Consider the following 19,856-nt stretch of genomic DNA (forward strand, 5'->3'; position numbering starts at 1 on the left):
ACACCGACACATTTGCTTTTCTTGTTCCGTATGTTTTCTTATGCTATTACAGAATTAATGATGCCGTCTGATCAGTACGAGCTGCAGCTTCAGAACAACATACTGGGCCCTGAGGGAGATTCAACTCGGCCTGTTGCCAAGTTGGATCAGGCAACATCAACTGTAACTGCATTGCAGCAGGGACAAACTAACCTCGTGCTGGGGCACAAAAATATCCTTTCTTTGTGGTATTCTTTAATTCAGCATTGAGCTCCTGATGTCAGTAGGCAGATTTTCTACTTTTTGCCATGCACCAAGGTAAAATTATCCAAGCTTTTCCCAATGGTCTGAAAATTAGCAATAGCAGACGGAGCCATAGAAAGCAACAGTGTTACAAGATCATTCGCACCAAAGGCTCCAGATGCTCTGAGATGCCATTTGAAATTAAGGCTGGAAAAGACCAGTTAAATTATCCTATTTGTTGTATGTGCAGGAGTGTGTGGGGTTAGGTTTGTTTTCTTGGTTTTCTGGACAGGTGAGCATGTTCTCAAGTAACTGGGTTCTCATTAGAAATACTCACTATCAAGGAGAGCAATAATGTTTTTTATCTTCTTTTTCTCCCAGAAATTTGGAGTTAGATCCTGGCAAAAGCCAGGAAAGCAGTCCCAGTAGAAAGTTAATTTTAATTACCTTGATCAAAACCTTTTTAATTCCTTAACTGTGAGGTCACGTATTCGCCTGCAGGGTGCCTCCAGGTTACCCAACTGCACTATCTATGTTGTGGATCCTGGGTATTTAGGTTAGTATCAGTGGTAAATTTTCTGAGTGTTTGTTTAACAAGAGTTTACATTTATATTAGTGCCTCTGTATATGTTGTGTACCTTGCTATCTGAATCCCTTTGTACACTTGTAAATATAAACTATACTACAGTAAGCATGTCTTTAGAAATGGGTCCAGGTTTTACACAGTTTTAACTATAAGCATAGATTTACTTTTCCATCTGTACCATCTTCAAGCAACTAGAGTACCGTTACAAAATTTTAAGAATCAGACTTTTTCTATATATGCATAGTAGTTCATCAGCTTTGTGGTCCGTACTGTTCAGTGTTTTCTGTTTTTTTACAGGGTTTACAATTCATCCTGGTGACAGATGGGTCCTGGAAACAGGCAGACTGTATGAAATTACAATTGAAGTGTATGATAGATCAAGCAATAAAATGTATTTGTCTGATGTAAGTGAAATAGTCATACATGTTTCTAGGTGTATATAAATTCATGTGGACAAATAGCTAAGCATCTCTTATTAAATAGATTTTAAAATCATGTAAACTTCTAAATCATTTTGTAAAACATTCTGAGTAGCTCTTGTCAAGGGGTGCATGGAGATCATGTTCCAGAGAAAAATTGGATCAGATTGTGGGAAGTACGCTTATGTAAACTGTGGACCTTATATACTGGAACTTGCAAACCAGGGCAGCCAGTAGGGATAAGTGGCAAGTGTAACTTGCTGTGTTTTCAAGGTACTGAACTGTATTGTAGTTTTCTAGTGTTAAACAATATGTTTACGAACCAAATCATTCAGCTGAATTATGGATGGTCAAAATACTGTATCAATGGAGGATTATTGCATATCTACTCAGTTTGCATCCTAAAGTATGGATTGGTTTTCAGTCCTTATTAAGAAGAAAACATTTTCTAAATGGACTAATATGTTCCCATGTGCTTCAAAGGTCACAACAAGGAGAAATCACAAATTTGAAGTAGTAAAATATAAATTGCTTAGTGATAATATTAAATTTCTGCCAAATCTGGAATTGATAGTTTTAGCCAAATACTCTTCTTTTTTCAGAAAAGTGACTGTTAATGTTACCCTGATGGTGTCGTCATTATTTTTCTGGATTGCTTTATATATACAATCTTAAAAAATGAAATTAAAATATGCTTTTCTTACAAGATATTCATTTTTGTTCAGTTTTTTGTACCAATACATATATGATGTTTTAATTTCAGAATATCAGGATTAATACAGAGCTATCCAAAGAATATTTTGAGGTTCTGAAATCCTCTTTGAATGGATCATATCATTATGTGAAAGCAATAAAGAAGGGTCAAACTATTATTGATGCTGCTTTAACATCTGTGGTAGATCAGGTATGTCTTCATATTGAGAAATGTTCTGCTTTACCAGTATGCTTAGAAAAAATATCTGATACATACGTGTCAGAAGCATTGGTATTGGGGCTCTGCAAAGCTTCAGTTGCCGATTCAATTCGGAGGAGGTTCAGTGGCCAAATCTCCAAATCCAAATCGAATCAGGAGACCAATAAAAAGGTCCGAATCAAATCGGAGGAGATTGGGCAATTTGGGCAGTCCCCACTCGCCACCACAGGGAGCTGGACACGGACTCAGTGCCAGTAAATAGGGGGCGGGGAGAGAGGGAGGAGGGGACCATGGGGGGGGACCCCCACCAGGCCCCATCCCCTGCCCGCTCTCCCAGCCCCATCAACAGCTGCCCTGCCTGGCCTTAGCGTCCCAGTGCTTTAAAAAAACAAAACAAAAACCTTGCACTCACCAGCTGCTGCAGCAGCCGTTGGGGTCTCTGGGGCCTTGTGGCAGAGCCTTCTCCCTCTTCCCCCCCCCCCCCCAATACAATGGGGGGCAGTGGGGAGTGCGCCCCCACCTGGAAGGATCTGGTGAGTGCTGGGCTTTTTCAAAGAGCCTGGGCACAGGGGCCAGGCAGGGCAGCTATTGACATAGCTGGGAGAGCGGGTGTGGGATGGGGCCTGTTTGATTTGGAGATTTGGCAGTGGCCAAATATCCAAATCAGATTCAGCTGAATTGATTAGGGACAGTGATTTGAATCACCAAATTAAATCGCTGTCCCCTGAATCAGCTGAATTAGAATCCGAAGCAAATACTAGCTGCTTCTCACAGGCCTAATTTGTATTGATAAGACCCTGAAATCAAACATAAAAATGTGTTGGTGCTGTCACAAGTAAGCATGTGATAGTTAAAAAGAAGGGCCAAATCCTGAAGTTTTCACTCAAGTGAATTCTTGGCCATCTTAAGACGTTTTGCCTGAGTTAGTATCAGGATTGGCTTCTTTGTGTGTGGCTCTTGTATGTGACTGCTTAGTTCTGCACTGTGGTACATATCTTAATAGCTGTGCTGAGTAGCTGGGGGCTGTTTCAGGAAGGATGACACCTCTCTGCTGCCTGGCCAGTTGGGCAGGTAGGCAAGGATGCAGCCATCCAGCACCTCACTTTGGGAGGGGTATGACTTCTGTTTGAAACTTGATGTATAAACAGATGGATCCAGGTATTTTATGCACCTTCTTGTTTGCTAGTGACTGCTTGAACACAGTAAACCAGTCCTACCTTCTGTTTCAGTCACATGTCCCCTTATCTGTTAGCTCCCCTGAAATGGGTTCCCTGTCACCTTGGCAGTTGCAGTACCAGCAGAACCTCACCAGGAGTAAGTGGGATATAAATAAAGTCCTGGAGGAGCTCCTGATGAAAGCATAACGAACAGCTTCAGTCTGTGATCTGATAAAGATGCAGCATTCTCCATCCATCTTCAGTTGTCTTTTCTTGTTATGTGAAGGAGTGATGAGTTAGAAAAGGAATGGGGCAAGGAGTTTCTTATGTATTTAAATTGCCTGCAAACTGGCATTACCCAGGTATAATTCCTTGATAATAACTGATGCTGTTTATCTAATGTAAGAGTGGACATTATTCCAGCCAGCTGCTACTTTCTTGCAGGAATTGCTGACCTAGTAGTGGCAAAAATGGCCCTAAGTAGATGCTTGACTCTTTCTGAGTTTCTTAAATAACCTGGCTATAAATAAGGACAGAATTTTCTTCTTAGAAAGACCTGTGAATGTGTCACTTATAACCGTACGTGCTGTTACTTATTGCAGGATGGGGGTGTTCATACACTGCCTGTTCCAGTGCGAAACCAGCAGGAAGTTGAAATTTATGTTCCCATTGTCCTTTCACCAAGCATTTTGACATTTCCATGGCAGCCAAAGGCAGGAGCCTATCAGTATACAATAAAGGTATGCTAAGCAAGTCATCTAAATGCAGGGAGTGTTGCTTTGGCAGATTCAGTGATACCAGTAGTTATTTTAGGACTCCAGTGCTGTATGTTAAGTGTGGATATTGGAAGCAGGTTTGTATACGAAGTGTACTGTATTTGGTAGAATTTCACTGAATTTTAGCTGCGTGGGTTAGAAACTGACTGAAAGAAGAAAGTATCTCTTTTTTGCTTCAATTTTCTATAATTACAGAAAGTTGGGGTTTTTTGCTTTTTCTTGACTACAGCGTGGTTACCAAACACAAACTAACAGAAACATAGTGCCATGTTTTTAAATAATAAAAATGAGAGGCTTCTAACTTCCTACAAACAGATCTATGAATTTGCAGGTGTAGTGACTGCCAAAAAAGCATCTTAAGATGAATGAGCAAATCCCCAGAGCTTTGACACTGGCATCCTTTACTCCTTCATGTTTCGCTCCTGTAACAACAATGTTGTTGGCAGGCAAAGGCCAGAACTTTATATACAGTAGATCTTTTGGTGGTAATTTTCTATCCTTCGGTCTCCACCATGCTTCCACACTTGTGAAGGCACAAAATTAAACTAAACTGTCTTTTCATTGTGCTGTGCTGGAAGCAGTTAATCAAGCAACCTGTTTTTCTTTTGGTACCTCTAGCTAAAATTGTATTCTTGAATTAGGAACATACCTTATTGTATATTGCTTACGAAGTCAGATTTCTGACTGCTGATGCATGCACTCCCAGTGGATACTCTCCAACAGATTCTGCCTCAAATAATTCACATATATTTCCTACCTAACTAACTGACTGAGAAATGCTGAGATATGTAGAGATCTACCTAAATCACATTGAGTGAAAGGGACTTTTACAGGCTGCTTGTGACACATGGTGCTGATTTTTGTGGCCTTTTCGTAGTGAGTCTGCCCCTTGCTGCTGATTGGCAGAGGGGCCCTGGTAGCCTCACTCCTTGCTGCTAATTGGCCAAGAGGGCTGTCCATCATGAATCTCTGCCCCTCACTGCTGAGAGAGTCTAGAGAGCTGTCTGTCATGTAGCCCTGCCTCCGACCATTGGTTGGTGGAGAGGGGTAGGGCCACATGACTAGCAGCCCTCTCAGCCAATCGACATCAGGAGGGAGAGGAAGGGGAAATGGACCACCATCTTGGCTGCTCCCCTTCCCGCAGGTGGCTCCCTGCCCCATACACACTGGGCCACAGCAGCCATGGGGACTGCTGGCTCCCACTGGGGAGCCAGCATTTTACTTTTAGTAAGTTTTTGTTTGTTTTCAATTTGCTGACTTTGCAGACAATGCCCGTTTTGTGGTTTCTGTGAAATCTGCAAAATCACAAGTTAAGTAGGTCCCTAGAGATGCATGCCTCTTTCTAATTGAACTGTCCGGTAAAAGAGGCAACATACGTATGTTAAAATAGACTGAATTGCATACTTACAGCCTTCATACATGGCAAAATTTTGCTCTTCTATGCTACTGTATAAGATTGAGAAACACGACTGGCTATCTTGGCAGCATGTGTCTTTTTTTTACTTTTTGTGCAGTTAGAATTCAACTCATGCCCATTCACCTTATAACAACTGTATCAACTACAAGAACAATGCTTAGCCCTTCTGCACTTTTCTGTTACCTTTGCTGTAGTTTACATTTGTTGTACTCAGTGGAGAGAGAGACCTGGATTACATGGTCTTTTAAAAACTTCGTTTATTTTTTTCTTATTTATCTGGCTTACAGATTTCATTAAGTATCCTGCTAATACGTTTACATTCTGTAAATTAAAAAGATCATTGTTTTTAACTGGATGCACTAATTTTTTTTCATGAAAATAGAACTTGTACTGATTTTAAAACAGCATCTATATCAGTTCCTTTAGTGAGATTTCTCTCAGCATGTACATATACCTTAATCAGTATTAGCAATAATTTGAGGTAGAATTCTGTTTCCCTTTAGCCATGTGTGTGGCAGTTTTTTTTGTTGAGCAGGTAGTATATATAGACAACTTATGTACATGCATACCTGAGCACAAGTCCCAGAAACAAAATTGGTTTACTCAGAAAGGGTTTGGATCTGTGCCTCGGTGTAACTTTCCAGCACAGTGGTTAAACCCCCATGTCCCAGGTCAGGCATTTCATTCTTAGTGCTGATTATTAATTTATAGCAGATTGGATTGATTGCAGTTCCTATTTGTGGATAACTCTCCTCGTGCTTCTCAGTGGGTTTTGGCTCATGCTGTTGGCATTGGATCAGGCCCAAAGTTTTTGTTTATGATCCAAGAAGTGATTCTGTCCAAATAGGGATTTCATGTTTTGCTTTGTGTCAGAGTATTTTCTGAATAAACTCTCTCTTACTGTAAATAAGAGAAGCTTGAATGTATTTTTTAGCTTTCACAAATTAGTGAAGCCAGATACTAATCCTACAAAGCTAGGAATCTGAAAGTCAAGTTGTATCCTTTCTGGTATGATCAGCTTTCTGTTCTGTTTCAGTTTTGTTGGGGGGGGGGGTTCAATCTGAACTATCAGCAGATCTGACTCTGCTTAAACATTTAAGACAACACCATTTCCAGCGAGTCGTCTCACCAGTGTCATATTTAAATGGCAGCTATGCATATGCAGAAATTTCTGATGTCTCCAAAATATTTTGAGAGGATAGTTCACTCTTTTTTCTTTCTCTCTCTCTTTCCTCCACCCTCCTAAATCTATTCCTGCTCTTGCATAGTGTTGCCTACTGACCAGTAATTTTCAAATTGCCCTCTGTAAAGCGTTATGTAAAAGCTCACAAGAGGAAGGGAGTTACTATGTTAATAACCTCATTTTATAGTACATTTTTACATCAGTTGTGTCCATAAAAATCAATGTAGAAAATGTTACTTATGCTACAGAAATGAACACCCACATAATTTGTAGCTTTTCTTGTTGGTTATAGAATTTTGTCCTACAGGTGGACATAAGGGGCAGCTGGATGATATATAGAAAAGGGGGGGGGCGGTTAAAGAATACAGCTATTTTCAATATGCTTTGCTGTGCAAGTGTTGCAGTGAAAATTTTGATAACTTATAATACTGTTTAAATACTAGACATTCTGTAGTGTTGTAATAGTTTTCTTTATATTGTCTTTAATATTGAAGACTGAGGACAACAGTGTTAATTGTGATGAGAAAAACAGTTGTTCTTGACTTTAGATGAATAAGAAGCGACAGCAGATGGTGTTATGCTCCAATTTCCACAAACTTTATATTACTTAATGGGTACTGTCATTCATTTATTTCTATGGGCCATAAAATCAAGTAACTTGTTATTTTCCCAGCCACCCTTTTCCCCACCTCCCCATGACCTCTGAAATAATCCCCTTAAATTCCAGAGGATAATCTTAAGATCTTTCAAGAACTGAAAACTTTCAGTTTTTAGGAGATGGGGTCCCAATAGATGTGAACATCTAAGTTTGGCAGTTACTAAGTCCTTCCATGAGAGGTTGACCTGTACAGTGTACAGGCCTCAGTAATGTGTATGGACGGTCTACACTGCTGCCTATCATTTGGTCCCAAATGATGAATTTTTGGAGCAATGCGTATGCCAGATGTGTATAGATAGACCTCCTGCTAACCTTGTCTTCAAGCAAAAAATAAAGATGTGATGACAGCACAAAATCAATTCTTCCCTTTTCTCTGCCCCTTCTTTTAGACTCCTCAGCAATTCCCATTGGTAGAAGTCAGTTGCTACGGTAGAGCAGGTTAGCTGCTCTGAGACCTAAAATCATCATCCAGTTGGCTGTCTCTCTTTTGGCTTTCAGCAATAGAAAATTAATCACAATTTTGAACAATACAGCAATCATATATGCCAGGCCTCTGCTGTGCTGACTTGTGAAATGATATGCTGACTGCAAGCACTATTAACCACTGCGATCTGTGAGGATTAGAATTTTGCAGCTGTAGCTGAGACTGGTTAATACAACATACATGCGTGAAGAAATCTGAAATTAAAGTGGACAAAGGGTAGTAATCTGCTGATCCCTGAACTGGCTTATTTGAAATAATGGGGCTTTGTTTTCATTGTGTTTCAGCCCTAGGAATCCTAGCCCTAGCCAGTGTGTTCACAATATTTTATACAGTACATCAAAATATGATAGTTTGATGGACAATAAGCAAGAGAACAGAATGCTATCTTAGTATGGCTAAATAATTTTCTCTCTACATTTTAGGCTCATGGTGGAAGTGGAAACTTCAGTTGGTCTTATTCTAACCAAGCTGTTGCTACAGTAACAGTCAAAGGAGTAATGACAACTGGGAGTGACATTGGTGTCAGTATTATACAGGCAAATGATGTTCAGAACCCACTACACTATGGAGAAATGAAGGTAAGCAATATTTTCTGTGTTCACTTCTGAAAGATGCTTTCTTTGTGGCTTCTAAAGACAAGTAGAGCTATCAGTGAAGAAACAGAGCAGTCTCACAGAGTGTTGCTGCCATACGCTGGATCAGGCAGATAGTCAGCTCACACTACCAGAGCCTCCTCTTAAACGCTAATTATCTTAATTTGAAGTTTTCCTATAAAATATGGTAATGAACAGTACAAGGTGGAGGCCCACAATCTGATTCAGGAAAGTTTAAACAAAAATGCTTTCTGGGAGAGGTCTGAGAGGGGAGGGGGTTCTCCTTTATATATATATATACAATGGTAGAAGATACTATCCAGGTGATTAGGAACTTCCATTCAAAGGCAAAAGGCCAGAATTTTGCAAACTCACACAAGATAATTTATATACCAAAAACTCAATCCCTTAAGTAGCTGATAGTGAAACTATGAATGCAGGGGCTTTCAAAACTCCTGTAAACTGCACCTCCATATTTTTCTAGGATGATGATAGCCTGGATTAGTGACCTAATGTAAAAATTTAGGATCAGTATATGCAGCCAACCTACCAAAGGATCACTGTAGCTGGAAGCAAATGAGAAAGATGTGTCTCTATTTTATGCTTGTTATGGATCTTCCATAACTTTGAATGCTTCTTCTTTAGCATTTTATGTAGCTTAGGAAACTTTCAGTTGTGGGGGACAAAAATGCTCCTTCCTGTTGCTTAACTGAAGTTGTATGACTGCTTTAATCTTAGTAAGACTGAGATGCCATGCATAGTAACCTGAGATAATAAAGTATAACACTTAATAGCATTATCCACAAGAGAGAGGGAGTGCTGGTCAAATTCTGTCTTGTTTAATTTTAGTCTTCTTACCTCAGTTATAGTGATGATCTTCACATATTCAAACTGCTGTGCAGTTCTGCTAGTGGTGGAAAGAATAAAGGCCTCAAAGCAGCATGCCACTTAGCACAAGCTTACATAGCGTGCTGCACTGGGGCTAAAATGAAGACACTTTTGTCTACATCTGTCTGAGTGAAATATAGCTACTGAAGCATGAGCATGGTCTGAATATCAGATTTACCCAAAGAATCTTGTCTGCCTATGTCCTTAGACCAACATGGCTACAACCTATACCCCTGAGGCATTTAAAGCCACACTTCTACTTTGTTTTTAACAACCTAAGATTTGGAACAAAAGCTTGACTTAAAAGCTTGCTCTTGAACTCGCAGGGCATGTCCACACATGCGGGCATGTGCATTTGCAGCAGCTCAAATAGAAGCGGTTCAAATTTGAGCCAGGGCTTTTTGCCTCAGCGTATGTACCTGGACATGCACTTTGGTGTGGGACAAATTGTGCCACCTGGGGAAAATAACCCTGCCTGGCTCCTCCTGGATCTGCAGCCAGGGGGAGCTAGAGCCCAGGGCCAGCACTTGTGTTGTCCCCAGCAGTATAAAAAGCTGCCCTGTCCTGGCCCCAGCAGTATAAAAAGCTGCCCTGGCAAGTAGCTCAGGGCTACTTGCTCTCAGTAGCTCCTGGGGCCCAGCCAATTGTTACCTGAAGACACAACCCCTTGTGCCAGCTGGACTGTGGAAGCAGCCCTGAGAGTTCCCTACACCCTTTACCCACTGTAGCAGTCTGGCAGTGGGGGCTGCTGCCTGGCTGTGACCTGCTGTGCACCTGCCAGACCCAGATGGGGACTGCACAGCCAGTAGAGGCATCTGCCCCTCTGGGCCAGCTACCAGTGGGCTGTGGCTACAAAATTGGCCTTTGTGTGGCACTACTGCCACGTGTGCCCCCTGCCTGGCCATCTGGGCAGCTATCACCTGGAAGATGTTCTTAGTGTGAACATCTACCCCTAATTGGCCAGGTCAGCCACTTCCAGCTGGGTCCAAGGTGCCAGCTCTGAGCAGGCAGGGTCCTGCCACTGGCCTCCCTAGCAGGAATTTTGGTGTTCCCTATTGGAAAACTGAAAAATCCCTGATTAAAAAAAAATCCTAAAGTCAGTCTGTAAAATGCCCTCAAATCCATGTTCCTCCACAATTGAAACAAAAGACCTCTCTCTCTCTCTAGAGATAGAGGGGTGTGTGTGTGCGTGCGTGCGTGCGTGCGTGCGCGCACACACACACACAAAGACAGCCATCAGTTGGGCAATGTTTTATCAATATATAGTGTTAGAGCCATTTGGAAGCCTACTGGTGTCTCTGTCATCATCATAAAGTGAATTCTAAATACCTATGTTTTGCTGCCCCTGACAGGGGCTACCTCCACCCCCCCCACACACACAGGGCCCACATGCCCCACCCCCACTTGCTCCCCTGGCCCCCCTACCCCAGCCTCCAGCACTTAAAAGAAAAAAAAAGGGGTGGGGGGGAAAAAAGCCTCTACTCACCGGCAGTAGCAGGGGCTCTGGGGATTCCTGGCAGAAGCCCCCCCACGCAGCACGGGGCCCAGGCTGGGGCTGCTGCAGTGGTCTCCCAGCCCCGTGATGTGTGAGGAGGTCCCACAGTGACCCTGACAGCAGCTGCTACTGTTTTTTTTTAAGTGTCGGGGTGCTGCGGCCAAGAGGAGCAGCGATTGGGGGGGGGGGGGGCCTCAGGGCAGTCAGGGAGTAGGGCCAGACGGGGCAGGGATTGGGAGGGTGGGACTAGGCAAAGCAGTGATGGAGGGACTCGGGGGCAGGCAGGAGGTGGGGCAGGAATCGGGGGGGGGGCTCAAGGGGCAGGGATCGGGGGGACAGGGGAGGGCTGGGGAAGCAGGCGGGGCCAGCAGGGGTCTCCCCCATGCTCCCCTCCCCCCTCCTCCAACCCCCCCACCCTGTACTTACTGGCACTGGAGCTCAGCTCCCGCTCCCTGTGGCTTCAGCACCAGGGCAAAGCCCAGCCATAGAGATGCTCTGGCTGCTACCAGAGCGTCTCTGTGGAGGACCCAGTCTCCGGTTGCCTCAGGACACGGTCCAGGACTGTGCCCTGCCCCGCTTCTTTTCTCTGCGGTTTTTTTTTCGTTTTTGATTTTGACCCCCGGATATCCAGGGGTCTAATTTTGCCCCTGCGCCGCAGATTTCCAGCGCAGGGAATGTTTTCTTATTCCTGCACATGCCTCTTGCAGTGTCTCAAAATGCTTTGAGATGCTGCAAGACACATGTGCACACATGTTTGGATGCACCCACAAGCTACAAGTTAGACAGTCAGATCAGTCACAGATTCTTTGTGCATTATATGGTCAACATGACATCTTTACCCAGCATATATTTGTTTATGTCTGTGACAGGGGACCACCCTAAGGCCAAACTCTGCATCAGCCTACCCACTTGTCTTGGGCAGTGTGCCTGCCTACCTCATCTGCCACGCCTTGTTAATAAATAATTCAGTTGTTCATTAGGTGGCAGGCTGCCCTTCATGTACCCAGCTATACTGAGCGGTGCATACATGCTCCAACCTGTCCTAGGTGTGTCCCATGCCTCGCAGGTGTTACTACCATCGTCAGTTCTATACGCCCCTGGCATTGAGGCCTCTGGCTCCTGTTCCTTTGCAACCCACAGGCACCAAGTTCTCTAGCGACTGGCTTTCTGCGCCTTTATCTCAGATGCCTGACTCTGTGCCCTTCCAGCTGCCCCCCTCTGGACTCTACCAGATCTTTTGCCCTTTAAGAGAATAAACTTCCACTCGGAGTAACATGCCCCTATCTAGGTACCTGGGAGACTCCCTTTGGTATGTAACACCTAGATAACAGAGCAGGCAGTAGCTGGGCAGGCAGCACCAGATCTGAAGTAGATTTAGCAGGCAGGAGCTCCTTCCCTGTCAGTTGCCAGGGTGAGAGTGCGTGTCTGCTAGCTACAGCCTCACTTTATATATCCCCGAACCCTGCCTCCTGCCGGTCAGATGATGTCTGCAGGTGTGGCCCATTACTCCCTTAGGCTGTTACCCTGGCAATCTGCAGCTGGGGAGCTCGGTTTGGCCTGTAGAGGTCCCTGGCCAGGCTTCTTCAGCCTCAAGAAGCAGGCATGTCTTAGTGCCTGCTACAATGCCAAACAGATCCCTAGTTAGAGACCCAGCTGTTAAGCAACCTCTCAATCTTATGGGAGGTGATGTTCTCAGTCTCTGAAGGAAAATGGCATTTGATCTATTAAAAGCATTTGCAGATCAAGGAAAAGTACACTTGCCTTCCAGGACACACAGGTGTAGTTTAGAAACTAATGTGGAGTGAACTGATTGGATTAATATTACAGATTTGACGTCCCAAAATAAGTCATTGTTTTTAGGCTCTCTGTAGCATAACATAGCTGAAGTTCTGTAGGTGCCATATTGCATTTTTGATGCCTCAGTCCTTTTGGAAGGAGCTCTAGAAAGGATCTGCTTGTCCCAGTCTCTAATTTTGTCCCTGTAAAGAAGAGAGCCATTTAAACAGCCACCCTTTTGTTCTGGCAACATGAGTGTTTGGGGGGAAAAAAATATTTCAAAACATTTGAAAAAGTCTTTCTGCATACCAGTACATCCATAACTGGATGCATCAGCATGTCATTGTTCTGTTTCAAATGAACTATGACAGTTCCATAAAATATGGTTCAAATGACATTTACCGTAATTGTTTTTAAACATTGTTGCTATGGTTGTTTAATCTGTGAAACTAGTTTACAGTCTTGCTCTGGATATTGCACCTCCAGTGAGCTGTATCCCAAAGATGATACTTCTTAGCAACATGATACTTACCAGCAGGAAGTTGGGAAATACTGTTTTTAATTTAAAACATTATTTGCCTGCAAGCTTTTACTTGTATTTGAAATTGTAACTAAAGAAAATGCTTCTTATCGTGTGACCTTTGAAAACGGTACTTAGAGCTTTCAGAACTAAGTAGCTCACTTTTAAAGGCATTAAACAACTGTGCTTATATGTTAAGCAATGGATTTGATTTGGAGTAAATTTTATGTTTGAGGTAAGGAGCTTTGTCTTCTGACCTTGATGTTCAAGTTTCTAAGAATAGTTAATTATATTCTGTGAATATTACAATTTTAACACCGTACCATATGGTCCAACAACTTACCCTAGAGCTATTGGCAGATGGTTTTAAGTGTTAGACACTGCAAATGAAAAAAAATTGATCACAGCAATTGTTATCAAATATTCAATCCAACTATGATGGATTCTTTAACATTAGCAAGAAACTATTAAATTAGAGCAGCAACTAATAGGGTCACAAGGGCCTGTCATCATTTGGGTTGATGTATCTCTATGTACATTTTCTATATAAAACTTCTGAACAATCTGAGCTTCTAGGACCTGATGCTGCCTGTTTTACTTCCAACACTAAACCTATGGGTGTTTTGATAGTACTTCATACAGAATGATTACTTCTGTAAATAAAAGTTGCTTATTGATTTGTTTTATTTAATTTGTTCTTTTCAGCTGGAAGGAAATCTGAAACGCAACAATCTCATATCAATACACTGTTTAAAAAGTGTCCCTTAAATATTCTGTCAGCAACATAAATATAAATAAAATAATTTAAATCTCCCATGGAATCCCTGCTAGAGTTCTTTCTACACATTGCTGTTATCTCCTTTCCTGTTTGAAAGTCAGCTGAGACTTCCCTTCACTGGTCATTTGTCTCGAGCCCTTATACCAGTGAAACTTTAGCTTAGATGCCACCTACCAGTATCAGGCAGTGTCTGTAGGGGGAGAAAATGCTGAACATCTTAAAAGCTACTATATTTACTTGAATACTAGACACAATTTTTATGCCTAATCGGCATGGTGGAAAAATCTCTTCATCTTACATTTGTATACAAGGACAGCCTTAAATGTCTGACAGATATCACCAAATAGGGCCCCACACAGCTCACCCAGAGTCCCTCTCTCCCCCACCTTATAGATTCATAGATGTTAGGGCCGGAAGGGACCTCAATAGATCATCAAGTCCGACCCCCTGCATAAGCAGGAAAGAGTGCTGGGTCTAGATGACCCCAGCTAGATACTCGTCTAACCTCCTCTTGAAGACCCCCAGGGTAGGGGAGAGCACCACCTCCCTTGGGAGCCCGTTCCAGACCTTGGCCACTTGAACTGTGAAGAAGTTCTTCCTAATGTCCAGTCTAAATCTGCTCTCTGCTAGCTTGTGGCCATTGTTTCTTGTAACCCCCGGGGGCGCCTTGGTGAATAAATCCTCACCAATTCCCTTCTGTGCCCCCGTGATGAACTTATAGGCAGCCACAAGGTGGCCTCTCAACCTTCTCTTGCGGAGGCTGAAAAGGTCCAGTTTCTCTAGTCTCTCCTCGTAGGGCTTGGTCTGCAGGCCCTTGACCATACGAGTTGCCCTTCTCTGTACCCTCTCCAGGTTATCCGCATCCTTCTTGAAGTGCGGCGCCCAGAATTGCACGCAGTACTCCAACTGCGGTCTGACCAACGCCCGATAGAGGGGAAGTAGCACCTCCCTGGACCTATTTGTCATGCATCTGCTGATGCACAATAAAGTGCCATTGGCTTTTCTGATGGCTTCGTCACACTGCCGGCTCATGTTCATCTTGGAGTCCACTAGGACTCCAAGATCCCTTTCCACCTCTGTGCCACCCAGCAGGTCATTCCCTAGGCTGTAGGTGTGCTGGACATTTTTCCTCCCTAGGTGCAGCACTTTGCATTTCTCCTTGTTGAACTGCATCCTGTTGTTTTCTGCCCACTTGTCCAACCTATCCAGGTCTGCCTGCAGCTGTTCCCTGCCCTCCGGCGTGTCCACTTCTCCCCATAGCTTTGTGTCATCTGCAAACTTGGACAGAGTACATTTGACTCCCTCGTCCAAGTCGCTGATGAAGACATTAAAGAGTATCGGTCCAAGGACCGAGCCCTGCGGGACCCCACTGCCCACACCCTTCCAGGTCGAGACCGACCCATCTACCACGACTCTTTGGGTGCGACCCTCTAGCCAATTTGCCACCCACCGGACCGTGCAGTCATCCACATCACAGCCTCTTAACTTGTTCACCAGTATGGGGTGGGATACCGTATCGAAGGCCTTCCTGAAGTCTAAGTATACAACATCCACCCCTCCTCCTGTGTCCAGGCGTTTTGTAACCTGGTCATAGAAAGAGACTAGGTTGGTCAGGCACGATCTGCCCGCCACAAACCCATGCTGGTTTCTCCTCAGCATAATTTGCCCTGCTGGGCTCTCACAAATGTGAGCCTTGATAATTTTTTCAAAGACTTTACCAAGGATGGAGCTGAGACTGACTGGCCTATAGTTGCCCGGGTCCTCCTTCCTCCCCTTTTTGAAAATGGGGACCACGTTAGCCCTTTTCCAGTCTTCTGGGACTTGGCCCATGCACCACGAGCATTCGAATATTCCCGCCAGTGGCTCTGCAATGATGTCAGCCAGTGCCTTCAGCACCCTCAGATGGAGCTCATCTGGGCCTGCTGACTTAAAGGCATCCAGTTCTTCCAAGTGACTCTGCACCATCTCAGGGTCTATGCATGGAAGTCTGGCGCCTTTCTGCTGCCTCTCTACAACCCCAGTGAGAGACTTGTCATGCCCCTCATTTAGGAACACTGAGGCAAAGAACTTGTTGAGGAGTTCAGCCTTGTCCCCCCTGTCTGTCACCAATTGTTTCTGCCCATTTAGCAGCGGTCCTATTCCTCCCTGGGCCTTCCTTTTACTCCCAATATATCTAAAAAACAATTTCTTGTTGTCCTTTACTTGGGTTGCCATCCTCAGCTCCATGGTAGCTTTGGCCCGCCTAACTGCCTCCCTACAAGCACGAGCAGAGGAGGTATATTCATCTTTAGTGATCTCACCCTGTTTCCACTTCTTATGTGCTCCCCTTTTGGCCCTTAGGCTGCTCTGGATTTCTCTGGTCAGCCATGGAAGCCTCCTGGCCCCTTTCCCTCTTTTGCTTGCGGGTCTTGCTTTGTGCCCGAAGGATCGTTTCCTTTAGGCACAGCCACCCTTCTTGGGCTCCCATCCCATCAAAACTCCTACTCTGCAGTGCTTCCTTGACTAATCGCCTGAGTGCATTGAGATCAGCTTTCCTAAAGTCTAGCACTTTCACCCTACTAGTTAACTTACCCGCTCGCCGTCTTATGTTGAATTCTATTATAAGGTGATCACTGTCTCCCAAATGGCTACCGATCTGGAGGTCCCCTATCATGTCATCTCCCATTGCCAATACCAGATCCAGTATGGCATTCCCCCTAGTGGGACCATGCACCTCCTGTGTCAGGTGGAGGTCCTGTACATAAGTTAAAAACCTGCGTGAGCGATGGGACCTTGCTGTCTGCGTCTCCCAGCAGATGTCCGGGTAGTTTAGGTCCCCCATGACTACCGCCTCTTTAGCTTTTATGGTCTCCGAGAGTTGCCTCAGGAGCCCCGCATCTATTTCTTCCCCTTGGTGTGGGGGTCTGTAGCAGACCCCTACCACCAAATCCCTTTCTCCTTGCCCCCCATGTAGCCTAACCCACAATCCTTCTACTTCCTCAACCTCGGTTTCTGTCTTGATGAGGGTTGATGTATATTGCTCACTGACATAAAGTGCAACCCCCCCCCCCCCTTTCTTCCCCGACCTGTCCTTTCTATACAATCTATAGCCCTCAATATGTACCGCCCAGTCATGGGATGAATCCCACCAAGTCTCTGTTAGCCCCACTAAGTCATAGGTGTTTAATGCAAGCAGGAGCGCTAGTTCATCCTGCTTGTTCCCCATGCTCCTAGCATTAGTATATAGGCACTTGAGCCCTGCGACTGGTGCCTTTGCTGCCCCCCCGCTCCCAGTCCCAATGGGCCCATTGTTTCTTACCTTCTTGTTTCTTACCTGTTCTGTAGTGCTGGCCTCCCCATGGCTTTCAGGTTCCCAATGTTCTCCTTCTTCAGGCTGGGCTGTCCTTGTGGGTGCCACATGGTTTGGTGGTCCACAGCTTCCCCTGCCCTCGTACTCCCCTCCCCCCGACGAGCCTAGTTTAAAGCCCGCCGGAGGAGATCCGCCAACCTAGTAGAAAACACACGCTTACCTTTGGGGGACAGGTGAAGCCCATCCCAGCTGAGCATGTCCCTCGTCATGATGTGCGGGTCATTGTCCAGGAAGCCGAAGCCTGCCTCGGGACACCACTGCCAAAGCCGCCAGTTGGTCTCTCTGATGCAGTTCTCCTGCCGTCTTCCTCGTCCGGTCACTGGTAGGATGGAAGAGAATACCACCTGGGCACCGAACTCCTTCAGCACGCCACCCAGAGCACAGTAGTCCGCCATCAGGTGATCGGGGGTTCTCCTGGCCGCATCATTAGTACCCACATGGACTAGGACCATGGGGTAATAATCGGTGGGCTTGATCCTGGCCTGGATTACCTCCGTCACATCCCGAATCTTTGCTCCAGGGAGGCAGCATACCTCTCGTGCCGAGGGGTCCTGGCGACAGATGGGTCCTTCCGTACCTCTCAGGATGGAGTCTCCTATGACGAGCACTTGTTGCCTCCTCCTCTGGATCATCGTGGATCTCTTGATCTGTTTGGAGTGTGAAGAACATGGTGTTTCTTCTTGCTCAAGGGTGTCCTCCTCCCCTTCCATCTCCTGCAGGGTCGCCAGGGCCTTGTACCTGTTCACCAGTCGGACTGGAGAAACTGGTACTGGTTTGCTGCGTGCTGCTCCGGTCCTGGCTGTGACTGTCTGCCACTCTGCTGTGGAGGGTATTCCCCGGGGTGCTTCTTCCTTTGGTGCCTGGTCCTGCAGGGAAAGGAAATAACTATCAATTTCGTCCTCCGCCTCCCTGATCCCCCTCATCCTGCTAACCTCCTCCCGGAGCTCCCTCACCTGCGCCTCCAGAGCCCTAAGACGGGCACCTGCCAGACAGGTGTGGGGGCCCCCAATCTCTGCCCCCCCCGGCCCTGCTGGGGATACCCCACAGGCCAGGAGGTAGGGGGACACCAGCTCCCCCATGGGCTCGGTCTGGGTGGAGGCCTCAGACCTGCCCCGGGTAGCCTTGTCCCCCTGGGCAGAGGCCCTAGCAGCACTCCTCGTAGACACCATTCTACAAGCTACTGTTTGTAGACCTGTGCGGTGTCTACGCCCTACCCCTACAGGAGTCCCACTCCTGGCCCGCCCTCCGGCGCGAACGCCCACGCAAACGCCGGCGTGCTCTTACAGAGTGTGCCTGTTTGCGCGCTCTGTTCGCGCCGCGCGGCTCGGAAGCGCGGCTCCCTACCGGTTCAGCTATATGGGACCCGGGGGGCTCCCCCTCCAGATCCGGCTCAGCGGTGCCGGGTCCCTCCGCCCCACTTACCTTCAGGGGATCAGCTGCTGCTGCCCCCTCTGCCGATTCCTCTGTTGCTGCTGCCGCCACCGCCGCCTCCGGTCAGTTGGTTGGTAAAAAGGGCACACGTGCGTGCGGGACACACGTGTGCTGCCTCCTCTCCTTCCCGCTGGTGGTTCCCAGGTTCTCTAAGCCTGGTGCATATGATTAGTGTGGCCTAAAGCTGTACCAAGTTACCCTGCCCCTCATCTGCATGTAATCTTTTTGGAGGATCCCAGGACTTGTAACAAGAACACCTGGTTCCAGTCAGGAGTGAAGGGGCTAATTAGCACACGGATCCTTTGTGGGGTGGTTTCTGGAGTACACACACATACTGAGCAGTGCTGAGCTGTGGGGTTGCCGTGGCTTGAAACTTTATGGCCTCTGCTGGCGCCCAGCCCAATGAGCTGTATGGTAAATCATGAGTCTTTTGGCTTTGGACTAATGTCATTCATAGTTTATATTGTACAGAAGTAGGAGCAAAAGTGCTACTTAAAATTTGTTTATGATGTGCCAAAACCTGCAGTAGTTTAAAAAAAAAAAGGCAACATGCATCAACTCTGGGTGAGTTAAGTCTGTTTTGTTTCAAAGTCAGTGTTTTCAAATTTGCCTTTTACTTCTACGTGCCCAGGGACAGTAGGTTCTGACCATAAGGAGTGGGGAAGGGGTTGCAGGGGGAACAAGTTGGAGGGAGGCAGAGGGCAACGGGGCTACGTAACCCCCAAATTTACTTTTCCTGCTATAGCAGTGGGAAAGGGACAAATTCAAAGCAAATTTCCAATAATTAGATTCTCTACTTGGAAAATTATCCCAAATTTATAAAATGTCCATATAGAATCTGATTATTGGGAGGGGTCATCTTTTAGTCGGGGTCATTTTATATTTTAATAGATTTGGTAGTTGGGGGGGCACAGAATAGGCAGTGAATCCACAGAATGCAAACTTGACAAGTTCATGAAAAAGCTCTTTAGTCTGGTAGGGACTTGGGCCAGTATGAAGGAAGAGTCTTAATTTTAGAGGATGTTTCTAGGCACTCTCTAGGCTAGTGATTCTCAGCTATGGAGCTGATGCACAGCTGGGATACCAGGAGATCTTTTGAAAAGTGAGCATAGGTGTGAGTAGTGCAGACTCAGGCTCATCTTCACCTGGGTGCTGCTTGGTAGGGCTGTGTGAAACAGCACAGTTTCATTTCGATTTCTGTTTTGCCATTT

The 19,856-nt window shown here is 45.6% G+C and overlaps 1 protein-coding gene across 2 annotated transcripts in view; it reads left to right on the top strand.

The window, feature by feature from the left end:
• The window catches only part of NUP210 (nucleoporin 210), a 126,745-nt gene that overhangs the window by 33,299 nt on the left and 73,590 nt on the right, over positions 1-19,856 (top strand). For both annotated transcript variants that reach the window (XM_019495401.2, XM_059715830.1), the window contains 6 exons: positions 53-211; positions 710-778; positions 1,106-1,212; positions 1,991-2,131; positions 3,900-4,037; positions 8,238-8,393. In XM_019495401.2, the coding sequence (XP_019350946.2) occupies positions 53-211; positions 710-778; positions 1,106-1,212; positions 1,991-2,131; positions 3,900-4,037; positions 8,238-8,393 (770 nt within the window). The remainder of the gene's footprint in view (positions 1-52; positions 212-709; positions 779-1,105; positions 1,213-1,990; positions 2,132-3,899; positions 4,038-8,237; positions 8,394-19,856) is intronic.

The sequence above is a fragment of the Alligator mississippiensis genome, chromosome 12, assembly GCF_030867095.1.
Source record: "Alligator mississippiensis isolate rAllMis1 chromosome 12, rAllMis1, whole genome shotgun sequence".
Classification (NCBI taxonomy): domain Eukaryota; kingdom Metazoa; phylum Chordata; order Crocodylia; family Alligatoridae; genus Alligator; species Alligator mississippiensis.